The sequence below is a fragment of the Muntiacus reevesi genome, chromosome X (assembly GCF_963930625.1).
Source record: "Muntiacus reevesi chromosome X, mMunRee1.1, whole genome shotgun sequence".
Taxonomy (NCBI): Eukaryota; Metazoa; Chordata; class Mammalia; order Artiodactyla; family Cervidae; genus Muntiacus; species Muntiacus reevesi.
This window is the reverse complement of record NC_089271.1, coordinates 64,001,100-64,014,356: the sequence shown is the minus strand read 5'-3', so window position 1 is coordinate 64,014,356 and position 13,257 is coordinate 64,001,100. Positions and strand designations below refer to the sequence as shown.

The 13,257-nt window shown below is 48.9% G+C and overlaps 1 protein-coding gene across 1 annotated transcript; it reads right to left on the bottom strand.

The window, feature by feature from the left end:
• Window positions 1-8,706: 8,706 nt before the first annotated feature.
• On the bottom strand, window positions 8,707-10,318 carry LOC136154505 (uncharacterized protein CXorf49 homolog). The gene is made up of 2 exons (XM_065916765.1): window positions 8,992-10,318; window positions 8,707-8,765 (listed from the first exon to the last, which is right to left on the bottom strand). The coding sequence occupies exons 1-2, from the start codon at window positions 10,316-10,318 to the stop codon at window positions 8,707-8,709; spliced, it is 1,386 nt and encodes a 461-aa protein (XP_065772837.1).
• Window positions 10,319-13,257: the final 2,939 nt, after the last annotated feature.

Genomic DNA, 13,257 nt, shown 5'->3' with positions numbered 1-13,257 from the left:
TTTGAAAATTATTTGTTCCAGTTGTGTGAAAAATGCCATTGGTAACTGAATAGGGATTGCACTGAAATCTGTAGATTGCCGTGGGTACCGTGGCCATGTTACAATATTGATTCTTCCAATCCAAGTTCATTTCAGTTCAGTTTAGTCGTGCAGTCGTGTCTGACTCTTTATGATCCCATGGACTGCAGAACGCCAGGCTTCCCTGTCCATCACCAACTCCCGGAACTTACTCAAACTCATGTCCATCCAGCCGGTGATGCCATCCAAACACCTCATCCTCTGTCGTCCCCTTTTTCTCCCACCTTCAATCGTTCCCAGTATCAGGGTCTTTTCCAATGAGTCAGTTCTTCGCATCAGGTGGCCAAAGTATTGGGGTTTCAGCTTCAGCATCAGTCCTTCCAATGAATATTCAGGACTGATTTCCTTTCGGATGGACTGGTTGGATCTCCTTGCAGTTCAAGGGACTCGCAAGAGTCTTCTCCAACAGGAGAGTTCAAAAGTGTCATTCTTCGGCACTCAGCATTTTTATTTTTTTATTTTTTATTTTTTTTAATATTATTTTATTAGTTGGAGGCCAATCACTTTACAACATTTCAGTGGGTTTTGTCATACATTGACATGAATCAGCCATATAGTTACATGTATTCCCCATCCCGATCCCCCCTCCCACCTCCCTCCCCACCCGACTCCTCAGGGTCCTCCCAGTGCACCAGGCCCGAGCACCTGACTCATGTATCCCACCTGGGCTGGTGGTCCGTTTCACCATAGATAATATACATGCTGTTCTTTCAAAACATCCCACCCTCACGTTCTCCCCCAGAGTTCAAAAGTCTGTTCTGTATTTCTGTGTCTCTTTTTCTGTTTTGCATATAGGGTTATCGCCACCATCTATCTAAATTCCGTATATATGTGTTAGTATACTGTAATGTTCTTTATCTTTCTGACTTACTTCACTCTGTATAATGGGCTCCAGTTTCATCCATCTCATTAGAACTGATTCAAATGAATTCTTTTTAACGGCTGAGTAATATTCCATGGTGTATATGTACCACAGCTTCCTTATCCATTCATCTGCTGATGGGCATCTAGGTTGCTTCCATGTCCTGGCTATTATAAACAGTGCTGCGATGAACATTGGGGTGCACGTGTCTCTTTCAGATCTGGATTCCTCAGTGTGTATGCCCAGAAGTGGTATTGCTGGGTCATATGGCAGTTCTATTTCCAGTTTTTTAAGAAATCTCCACACTGTTTTCCATAGTGGCTGTACTAGTTTGCATTCCCACCAACAGTGTAAGAGGGTTCCCTTTTCTCCACACCCTCTCCAGCATTTATTGCTTGTAGACTTTTGGATAGCAGCCATCCTGACTGGCGTGTAATGGTACCTCATTGTGGTTTTGATTTGCATTTCTCTGATGATGAGTGATGTTGAGCATCTTTTCATGTGTTTGTTAGCCATCTGTATGTCTTCTTTGGAGAAATGTCTGTTTAGTTCTTTGGCCCATTTTTTGATTGGGTCGTTTATTTTTCTGGAATTGAGCTTCAGGAGTTGCTTGTATATTTTTGAGATTAATCCTTTGTCTGTTTCCTCATTTGTAAAGTGTCATTCTTCGGCACTCAGCATTTTTATAATCCAAGACTCACATCCATGCATGACTACTGGAAAAACCATACCTTTAACTAGACAGACATTTGTCGGCAAAGTAATGTCTCTGCTTTTTAATATGCTGTCTAGGTTGGTCATAGCTTTTCTTCCAAGGAGCAAACGTCTTTTAATTTCATGGCTGCAGTCACCATCTGCAGTGATTTGGGGGCTCCCCAAAATAAAGTCTGTCAGTGTTTCCACTGTTTCCCCATCTATTTGCCAGGAAGTGATGGGACCGGATGCCATGATCTTCATTTATTGAATGTTGACTTTTAAGCCAGCTTTTCCACTCTCCTCTTTCACCTTCATCAAGAGGCTCTTTAGTTTCTCTCCGTTTTCTGCCACTAGAGTGGTATCCCCTGCCTATCTGAGGTTATTGCTATTTCTCCTGGCAATCTTGATTTCGGCCTGTGACTCATCCAGCCCAGCATTTCGCATGATGTATTCTGATTATTTAATCAGGGTGACAAAATACAGCCTTGATGTACTCCTTTCCCAATTTTCAACCAGTCCATTGTTCCATGTTTGGTTCTAACTGTTGCTTCTTGACCCACATACAGGTTTCTCAGGAGACAGGTAAATTGGTCTGGTACTCCCATCTCAGATGATAGAGAATCTGACTGCAATGTAGGAAACATGAGTTCTGGTCCCTGGGTCAGGAAGATCCCCTGGAGAAGGGGAATGGCTTCTCACTCCAGTATTCTTGCCTGGAGAAACCCATAAACAGAGGAGCCTGGTGGGTTACAGTCCATGGGTTTGCCAAGAGTCACACACGACTGAGCAACGAATACTTTCACTTTCACTTATTAGCATGTGAAATGAGCACAATTGTATTGTAATTTGAACGTTCTTTGGCATTACCCTTCTTTGGGATTGGACCCCATGAGCAGGATAGAAATGTAACAGATTTCTATATAATGCTTTTGTACTCTGCAACTTTACTGAATTGACTTATGAATTCTGGTAGATTTCAGGTGGCATCCTTAGGATTTCCAGTGTATAGTAACATGTCATCTGCAAACAGTTACAGTTTTAATTTTCCTTTTCCATTTTGGATTCCCTTTGTTTCTTTTTCTTCTCTGATTGCCATCTCATAAAGTACTTTCTACAATTTATTAAATAATATGGGTTTATTGAAATTAATTTACACACAAAATCTAAGTGCCTGCAAACATTCTATTATGGAACCACCACTACAATCAACATAAAAAATATTTTCATCAACTACAAAATTGTTTCATGCTCTTTGGTAGTTTAACCCCTCATCTCAAGCCCGAGACCCTGGCCATCCCCAGTCTGTTATCTTATGTCTATAGTTTGGCCTCCTCAAGACTGTGAAGTAAATGGAATCGGGCAGTATGGAGATTTATCCATTTGGATTCCTCAGAGAAAAGAACATATAGGTGACTTCTGGATGTGCAATGTACACCTGGATGTGCAATATACACCTGAGTATAGTTACATGGGTTGATTGGTTCATAATTATTTGTGATACTGAGGGCTTACACTCTCCACAACGTGTATATGTATAGTCTGTTTAATTCATATTTAATTCAATGTAATTAACCTTTCATGTTTGGAAGGGCTATTTTATGAAAAAGTAATAGTAAATCCTTTTTAAAAAGTGAATCATCATTGTAAAAGTCAGGCTGGCAGTTACCTCAAGAGGACTAGGGAAGAAGAAGTGATTGGCTTGGAGCAAAAGAGGGGTTCAAAACTACAGGTCTGTTCTTCATCTGCATCTGAGCAGTACTTACCAGACCTTCAATATTGCACAAGCACAATGGCACCAAGAACAACACAGTCATTGAAACACTCGGAGGGCCCAGGGACTGGGATAGCTACCCAGGGATAGTCAAGCTGGAAAATCTGGCAGCCCCAATGTGCCCGGCTGGATCTGGGCAATGCAGGTGAGAGTTACCCCACATTAAATCAGCTGAGTAGCAGCTTTTATTGAATCTGCAAGCATAACCAACTGTTACCACGCAAAGGAAAATACAAGCCACCTGTGGGGATTAGGACTTGGACATCTTGGGAAAGATTACAGTGCTCACCACCCCAGGCCCCTCTTCAGGACTCACCTACTCTACCTTCTTTGTTTGTGCCAATCTCCCTCAAGAGTCCAGAGAAAGAGGCAGACCTGGGACTGGGGCTGGTGGGGTGGGGGTGTGATGGGGAGGGAGCATTTTCCAGGGTGATGGACAGGAAGCAGAACCAGGCAGGATGGGGCCTAGGGCTCTCCAAAGCAGCTGTCATTGTCTTCCAGGCTGGAAAAGGGGCATGAAGGGGAAAAGCAAGAAGGGTGCATGGCATGAGGCCGGGCTTCTGCATTCATCCTACCCCTTGGGGCCTAGATGTATTTCTTTAACCTATGCCTCAGGCCCTGCCACGGATTTCCCACTGGAAGTGGAAGGTTTGGGGCTGAGCCAAGGTCTGTGATGTCTATGTTTCCAGCAACATTATAGTGAGTTAGTTGGTCTGAGCTGTGTGCTCAGAGGAAGGAAGGGAGCCTGGTAAAAAGTGAACGAGGGGTTGTGTTCACGCCCTTGCACCTCCACTTCCATGAGCTTCTCCACTTCCTCACCCTGGTGACCAAAGTCCCGGGTCCCTCTCTGCCAAAGGGTGGTGTTGATGCTGGTGCTGGACTTCTCCCTGAGAACAACTTACCTACATGTCTCGGTGGCCAGAGACCTCAGCTGGACGGTCTCTGCCAAATTTACTCACTCAGACAACAGCGAGATGGGCTACACTACCAGGCAATAACCACTGGATCAGCTCTAAACTAAGTGATCAAGCCCACCTGCTCCTGTGAGAGGTCTGAATGGAAGGAGTAAGTCCCACGCATGTTCTTTCCTTACCATGAGGTCTCTGACAGTTCCAGTGCACATGTAGTCTGTCCACCTGGCCTCATGCCAAGAGGCCTGGAAGTCAATCAACGTGAGAATATGGGTGAAGTGCTCCCCACTGTCCAGGTGCAGTCACTCCTAAATTCGCTTCCTCATGGCACCCTTCTTGCCCCTGCCTCGGGTAACTCATGTTGGACGGTCTCCTGTTTCTAAGATGAGCAGCAGTATCCCTAGTACTCTCCAGAGCCACCCTTCCCATTTTCAGTCATCCACACCCTTAGCAGTTGGAAGATATCATAGAATGGCAAGGTAGGATCCAGAGCCTCCTCCAGCGACTCCAAATCTGTCAGAGTCCCAACACCCTGTCCTGAGGTTTGGTGACCCCTGCATCATCCCCCTCCTACCTTGTGGGAATGTGACAACACCCCCTTGAATATTGGAGATCTGATGCTTGCTTCAGCTCACTCAATGCCTTACAGAATCTGGACCAGTCTCTACTTTCTCTACTCCCCGAATCACATCCTTCTGCCTCAAGGGCATTATACTTGCTGACATTTATCCACACAGAGAGATGTCCAGGCACCAACTCTGAATTGCTACCTTCCATCATACCCCCATTTGTGTAATAAAACCCTGGTCTGTCAGGAATGGTGTCAGGCCGACCCTACCTTCAGTTCACTTAAACACAGATCTGTCTCTCTGAGTCTCAGACTGGCACAGTCCTGGAATGCTGGCAGAGGGAAAGGAAGTGCCCCCCAAATTCCAGCGAGGGGAAATTGAACACAGAGTTCAGATTCATTGTCATGTGCCCTAAAGAAGTAGTCTGGGATACTGAGCTGGGATACTCTGGGAAATATCATTTGTTGGAAGATCTGTGTCATGGGTCTGGTAGAACAGTATTTGACAGGGACCCTGCAAGAACAGAGACTTACTAACCACACTTGCCATAGAGCATGATGGGCCCATTTCCACTCAATGGTATAGAGAGGCTCAGGCTGGAGTCAAGGGCGGTCAGCTGGCTAGGGCAGGGAGGATGTGAAAACAATGAGGACTCCACCATCCATCTCTAGCTGCCAGGGTGCAGTCTGACCCAGGTTGACACCAAACAGATGTGTCTCCTGACATCCAGCCCAGAGACTAGCCTGTCTCCTGTCTTCCCTGTACATTCCCTCCTGCTCCCCAGCTCACTGGATCCAGGCTTCATGCCCAAATCCTCTACTCAGTACAAAGAAGGAGAAGCAAAACTATTGGTGCCTGTCTAAGGGGTGAGGGCTAAAGAGGAGAGGAGGACTGTGTGCAGGTTCCAGCGTGCAAGGTGGGACCTGGGCGGGAGTGGGGATGGTACCGGCAATAGGGACTCCAACGAGAGGGCAGAGCCTGGGAAGGGAGAGATGAGGGCACCTCTGCCTGTTTCCACCTGCTGAACTACACATGCAGGCAAGCTGACCAATGGCAAGTCAAGGGAGGGATCAAGGGTGCTCCAACAGGAAAAGAGAGTGGTCAGGGTAAATAGAACAATGCGTCCAGTGCGGCAAGGAGGATGGGTTGGAGCTCTGTATCGGGGTCATGATTTCCTTCCAAGGGGGAGGCAGAATGTCAGCAATGGATGGGAACCTGCAAATCCCAGGAGGGTGTTTAAGAACTAGAAGAGAGATTTTAGGGGAATGGGAGGATGTGTCAATGTGGCCAGACAGAACCCTCAGTGAACCCAGACCGGGAGAACTCTGTTGCCCTGCTAGCATGGATAGTAGTAGAGACTGACCCAGAGTCCCCACCATAGGATTCCAGAGGTACTGTTCTGCAACAGGCTCTAATATGGAGTGACTCCCCACCAGGTCTTGCCCCACTCCCCCAACCCCTACCACCCAGAGAGAGGGCAGAAGACAGAATATGAGAACTGCTTTACTCAAAAACTGCTGTGAGACTGGGGCAGAGAGGGGGAAAACAAGGGGCAGAGGATACTCTGATGGAGGCAAAATGAGAGGCAACAAACTTGGCCACAGCTCGCCAGCCCTGGAAGTAACAGCTGCTCATCTTCCAGGAAGATACTGCGCTCAACCTGTAAAACAGCAGAGTCAGGGAAGAGCCTCAAGCCACGGCCAGCCCACAGCCCTGCTCAACAGCCAACGTTGTGGGAAGGGGTATGTTGTGTGTAACACTCACTTCAGAGGATCTTGAACTTGTCAGCCAGGTACTGCATGGAGGCTGCAAATTGGAGAGGAATAAACAGGTGCTCCAGACAGACGGACATAGAAGCCTGTGCCCCTGTCCCGGTGGGGAACCACCTAGCCCTGCAACCTGAAACCCACATACCCCCAGCCCCAATGCAAGGAGCTCTGGGCCTGATCACTCCCCACTACCGGAATTAAATGTGGAGCCATTTCCTAAAAGGAAACATAATGTGCCAGCAGCTCTCAAGCTCGGGCCACGTCCGAACGTTTCAAAAATTGTCTCGCAAACAATCCAACAAGACCCTTAGAGACCACAAAAGATCAACAAGGCATCTCTACAAGTCCTATCAGAAGGAGCTGTCTAGGACTCGTGTGGCTGGCAGAGTGTGCATGCAGTCCACACAGTACTTTGCTACTTGTCTGCACGCCCAGCTGGACATGCACCACACGCTCCAGGGACAGGCTTGATAGGTTCTCCTCCCCACAGGAATGCTGATCCCTACGAGACCCCCTGCACCTGCAGTCCACCTCACCCCAAGGTCCCATTCCAATTCTGCACTAAGAACCCGCTGCTCTCTGTTCCTGGTTCCTCATACCAAGTTGCTCCTTAAGGTCATCTATTTCTCTCTGTAGCACCAGACACTAGGCCAGCAGACACAGGAGGAAGAGAAATGTTTAGTATACACCCGCCTCCCCTCTCCTCCTCCTCTCCTCTCCCCCGGGCCCTCCATCCCAAAGCCAGGTGTCTAGACTGGCAAGGGAAAAACTTTCCTCAGTGGAAAGGAGGTGGGCTCCCTCCCTGCGGTGCGGGATGGGATGGGGGTGGGGGACCACACATGTCAGGTGCACGTGGACCCAGATCCCACCATGGGGTTTGGGTGTGTATTTCCAGGAACCAGAAGAAGCATTACCCGAGGACAGCCCTGCCTTCCAGGTGGCTGCTGCTGCCTTTTCCGTCTTGGGGGATGGTCAGTTGGTTCCCGGTCACCTGACAGGGAAAGGACACACAATCCAGCTTCCCAGGTTCCTAGTGAGATGCAAAGGGCCAAGCCGGGTCTAAGGTGAGCTGAGGCAGTATCGCCCTCTGCTAGCATCAAGTCTCCCCAGCTCTGCCCGGCAGGCAGCCCAAACTGTCTCTCTGGGTCTGCCCCTCCTATTCCTTAGGGGCGGCCATTTCACCCCAATTGTCGCCAAAGACTATGGTTCTGTGTTCGAGCTTCCCAGAGCAGCAGCCACAGCCAGCACCTGGGAGAGCAATGTGAGCAAACAGCACTTCACAGAAAAGACTATTAGCCTGCAGGTCTACGCCCAGACTAGCTGTTGGGGCACTGCCACCCATCACCCCTACGGAACAAATTCCACACAGAAGGTGATGGGGCCAGGGCTAGCCCTGTTGATACCCTCTTTCTCAGGGGAGAAGCGCCCTGAGAGCAAGGCTGAGCCCCCAGCTGAGTGAGAGAGAGAGAGAGAGAGAGAGAGTCAGAGACAGAGGTTTCTGCCCTCAGCCCTGGCCTCCTCCCCCCATATCAAAACCCAGGACACTCACCTGAGGGGCCAGGCCTCTGTTCATGACTTCTCCCTTGTTCATGGCCATGGGCTCTGAGTTTCCTGAATCTTCTGCACCTCTGAAGTTGATGTTGGCGCCCTTGGGTTCTCCATGATGCACCCATGGAGAAGATGGCCATGGCCTGTCGGTGGTCAGCTAAAAACAAAGATTTCTCACTGATCTGGAGTAAGGATGTGTGTGCGTGCACGTGTGTGTGTACCAGTGCATTTATATGTCTATTCCTGTGTGTGTGAGAGCTCATGTGATTCAAGATGGAACTGAGGCAGGGAATTGGAAAAAGAATTGAAAGGCCGATCTCTTTAGCACATTCTCTGTCAGTCAGCCCTAGGCCAGCAGGCAGAGCTGAGCTGGGGACTATAGTGTGGCACTTAGAAAGCCTGGGTCCCATCCCTGGAAGGTTTGGGGAGCAACTAGGAAGTAGGATTCAGGAAAGTGATGCGTCTAAACACCGAAGCTCTGTGAAGATTTCAAGGGGTCCCCTCAAATCCATTCAGCTACCAGCTCTCCCGTCCACTCCAGCCCCAGCTTCGTGGAGGAGGCTGGAAACAGGCCAAGGGTGGAGAGCCGAGCCCAGCACACCCAAAGTGCTACCTTAACGTTTGTCCCTAGTAAAAGGACCCCAATCTGGCATCCTAATGACCCAGTGACCAAGGGCCACCCAATGACGACCCCTGAGGGATGGAGAGAAGGAGCAAGGGGTGAAGACCTGTGCCGAGGGGAGGGTGGGAGGTGGAAGAGTGGGGAGAGAGGAGGGGACTGGCCTACTAACTTGGCCCTTTGGGAATGGATCTCTATTTGGGTCGTTTTCTTCTCCCGACAGCGCCATTGCTGCCACCGATTCCCGGGCCCTCCTAGTCACGGATTTCTTCGCCATTGCTGCCACCGACTCCCGGGCCCGCCTAGCTACGGATTTCTTCCCAGCACCGGTGTGCTTGGACTCTTGGGCTACCCAAGGGACCAAGGCATACTTCTTGGACCTACCAAGCAGCTGGATGTCGGAGATTGGAGGAAAGGTGGCTGGTTCCAGGGGAGTGGCCGAGATTCCCTGCCCCCAGGAACGGAAGGTTTTCCCCACGGCAGGTTTGGAGACACCCCCAAGGGATTTCTTCTCCTGGACCCCCTTCCTCCTAGGAGTGGGCTGCAGCCTGCTGCCTGTAGGGGCAGCTGCAGTAACTGATACTACTGTCACTCCCGGGTAGCTGGGCAAGCTGCCCCCCTTCCCCCAGAGCACGCTCTGCCTTTTCTTAGGGGGAGAGGTGTCCTCCTGCTCTGCATCGCCCTGCCTGCCCTGCCTTTCCACAACCGAAATTAATCCTTGTGGAGCCGAGGAAAGGCAAGTGCCTGGCACATTAAGGAGATTCTCTCTGCCTTGGACATTCGAGCATCTGGTTGTGTTCCCAGGATCCTCGGGGCCGTTGAGCTTGGCCTGGCCTCCATCTTTGGGGTAAATGCCCACCCTCATCATCTCTATCTCACTGAACTCATCAGAGGACTCGGAGTTGGACAGCAGCCCGGCTGTGCTTTCTAAGGGAGGCCACTGGTGATCCACAGCCACGTTCAAGCTACTCTTAGTGCCTCTCATAGGGTTCCCCCAGGCCCGGCCCGCCTTGAGCCCGCCGACCGCGAGAGGGACGGCCTCAGCTTGTGCAGTTTCCCCACACCTCTGTGTAGCACTGTCTCGACTGGTGGGACGCACCTCGAGGTCCCACAAGGCAGACACTTCACTGACTGCGTAGCTCTCCTGGAACAGGCATCTGCGGGTGCCCAACATGCTTAGGTCGGCCAGCTGCTGCAGGATGGCTGCCACTGACTCATCAGCCAGCTGCAGGGTATCCCCCTGGTCGTTGGCAGGAGAGCCAGGCCGGCCTTCACGGCCCCACAGCACCCGCCCTCTCGCTTCCAGCAGTTCCCGCTCGGACTCGAAGCCCTCAGGGTCTGGGAAGCCATTCCAGCCCTCACCCTCGCCGCTTCGTGTTGTCCCTGGCTCGGGGCTGGGGCCCGGTCCCCGAGGGGCTGTGGAGCCGGCCTCAAGGCCCCTTATGTGCTCTCTGCACTCTGAGCCGAAACCCGCTCCCGAAACAGACACCATCATCTGCGGAGCTCATATTGCGATCTGGATGGCCGCTGGACCTGGGGCGGTGACGATTTATCAACCAGGTCGTGGTGGCCGCGGTGGTGGCGGTCAGGGCAGGTGAGCTGTGCAGCGTCTGGAGTTCGCCGAAAAGCACCAGCGGCACCACACGCAGGAGATGGCCGCAAACGACGCGAGGTTTTCAGCGCGCCAGAGCTGCCGCCTCCTCATTGGTCCAGTTCTTGCCAACCAGCACACGCCTTGTTTGGCCGTCCCCTCGAGGTGTAACCAATGGGGTCGAGAGCCTCCTCTGGTTTGGTGCCAAGCCCAAGGGCCCTCCCGGCAGTACGCGAGTTGGCGGGTGAAGGTGATCCTTCCAGTACACCTCTGTCAAGCCTCTCGTCCCACTTCCTCCATTCCGAGTGCGTAACCATTCCGAGAGTGGGAGAGTTTAGGGGCAAACCCCTGTGGCGGTGGTGCAAGAATCCCATTTGGGAGGTAATTTGGCAGAATCTGTGAAAAGCAACTTATACAGCAGAGACCCCGTGCCCGGCACTCTTCTAAGTACTGTACGTAAATAGTAGTGGTTACTTGTGACACTCCTAGGACTATGGTACTAGTGATTACCAGTCTCTTGCAGGTGAGGAAACAGGTACTGAGAGGTTCAGCCACTGGCCCACAGTCGTTTGGCCCATGGGGATCAGTGGTAGAATTGAAGCCACGCAATCAGACTCCAGAGTCCTTGCTTTGATCCAAAGATCTAAAAAAGCTATGTTTTCCCCTCTATCAGGAAGTCCACTGCCTGGCACATCTTCTAAATGTGAGGGTTTATTTCTAAGATCTCTATTTTACTCCACTGGTCTATTTGTTAATGTGGCAGTAACACACAGTTTTCATTAGTGTAGCTTTGTAATGTTTTGAAATCAGGAAGTTGGAGTTCTCTACTTTTTCTTTGTCCAAGTTGTTTTCCCTATTAAGGATCTCTTTAGATTCTACTTAAAGTTTAGGCTGAGTTTTTCTATTTCTGTAAAGCATGCTATTGGGATTTTGATAGGGTTTGCATTGGATCTGTAGATCACTCTGGGTAGTGTGTTAGAAGAACAGATTCAGTGGAGTGTGTGTGTCTGTGTGTGTGTGTAAAAGAATTGACTCATTCAATTAGAGCAACTGGTAAGTCCCAGGATCTAGAGGGTGAGTTGGCTAGCTGGAGACTCAGAAGAGCCAGTGGTTTAGCTCTAGTCCAGGTTAGAAGGCCTAAGAACCAAACCAATAGAGGTGATATTTCAGTTTGGGTCTAAAGGCAGGAAAAGAAGCTGATGTCCCAGGTCCAAAGGCTTTCACGCAGGAGGACTTCTCTTGCATGAGGAAAGGTTGCTTTTTTGTTGAATCAGACTATCAACTGATTAGGTAAAGCCCACCCACATTATTAGGGGGAAATCTGTTTTATCCAGTTGACTGATTTAAATGTTAATCTCATGGAAAAGCACTCTACAGAAACAACCAGAATAACGGTTGACTAAATATCTAGGCACTCTGTGTACCAGTCAAGCTGACACATAAAATTTACCACCTCAGATAGCATGGACTTCTTAACAATATTTAGTATTCTGATCTGTGCAGACAGATGCATTTCCATTTATTTGTGTCTTTTTAGTTTCTTTCAGCAATGTTTTGTAGTTTGCAGTGTACAAGTTTTTGACTGCTTCCTTGAGTTTATTCCTCAGTATTTTATCCTATTTTGCTGCTAATGTCAATGGAATTGTTTTCTTTTTTTAAAATTATTTATTTATTTTACTTTACAACATTGTATTGGTTTTGCTATACATTGACATGAATCTGCCATGGGTGTACATGTGTTCCCCATTCTGAACTCCCCCCCACAACTCCCTCCCCAGTTCATCCCTCTGGTGTATTGCAGTGCACTAGCCCCTAGCATCCTGTATCATGCATTGAACCTGCACTGGCGGTTCGTTTCCCGTATGATAATTTACATGTTTTAACGTCATTCTCCCATTTCATCCCGCAACTCGCCCTCACCCTCTCCACAGAGTCCAAAAGACTGTTCCATACATCTTTGTCTCTCTTGCTGTCTCACATACAGAGTTATCGTTACCATCTTTCTAAATTCCATTTATATGCGTTAGTATACTGTATTGTTGTTTTACCTTCTGGCTTACTTCACTCTGTATAATAGGCTCCAGTTTCATCCACCTCATTAGAGCTGATTCAAATGTATTCTTTTTAATGGCTGAGTAGTATTTCATTGTGTATATGTATCACAGCTTTCTAATCCATTCGTCTGCTGATGGGCATCTAGGTTGCTTCCATGTCCTGGCTATGATAAACAGTGCTGCGGTGAACATTGGGGTGCACGTGTCTCTTTCAGGTCTGGTTTCCTCAGTGTGTATGCCCAGAAGTGGGATTGCTGGGTCATATGGCAGATGTGTTTCCAGTTTTTTAAAGGAATCTCCACACCGTTCTCCATAGCGGCTGTACTAGTTTGCATTCCCACCAGCAGTGTAAGAGGGTCCCCTTTTCTCCACACCCTCTCCAGCGTTTATTGCTTGTACACATTTGGATAGCTGCCATTCTGAGTGGCGTGTAAGGGTACCTCAATGTGCTTTTGATTTGCATTTCTCTTATAATGAGTGCTGTTGAGCATCTTTTCATGTGTTTGTTAGCCATCTGTATGTCTTCTTTGGAGAAATGTCTGTTTAGTTCTTTCGCCCAATTTTTGAGTGGATCTTTTATTTTTCTGGAATTGAGCTGCAGGAGTTGCTTGTATATTTTTGAGATTAATTCTTTGTCCATTGTTTCATTTGCTATTATTTTCTCCCATTCTGAAGGTTGTCTCTTCACTTTGCTTATAGTTTCCTTTGTTGTGCAGAAGCTTTTAACTTTAACTAGGTCCCAATTGTTTCTTCTTGCTTTTATTTCCAATATTCTGGGAGGTGGGTCAT

Coding starts and splice junctions, on each gene's coding strand:
- LOC136154505 (XM_065916765.1), bottom strand. CDS start 10,318: ATGATGGTGTCTGTTTCGGGAGCGGGTTTCGGCTCAGAGTGCAGAGAG. Junction 8,766..8,991: donor ATTCCCAAAGGGCCAAGTTA/GTAGGCCAGTCC, acceptor GCCTGTTTCCAG/CCTCCTCCACGAAGCTGGGG.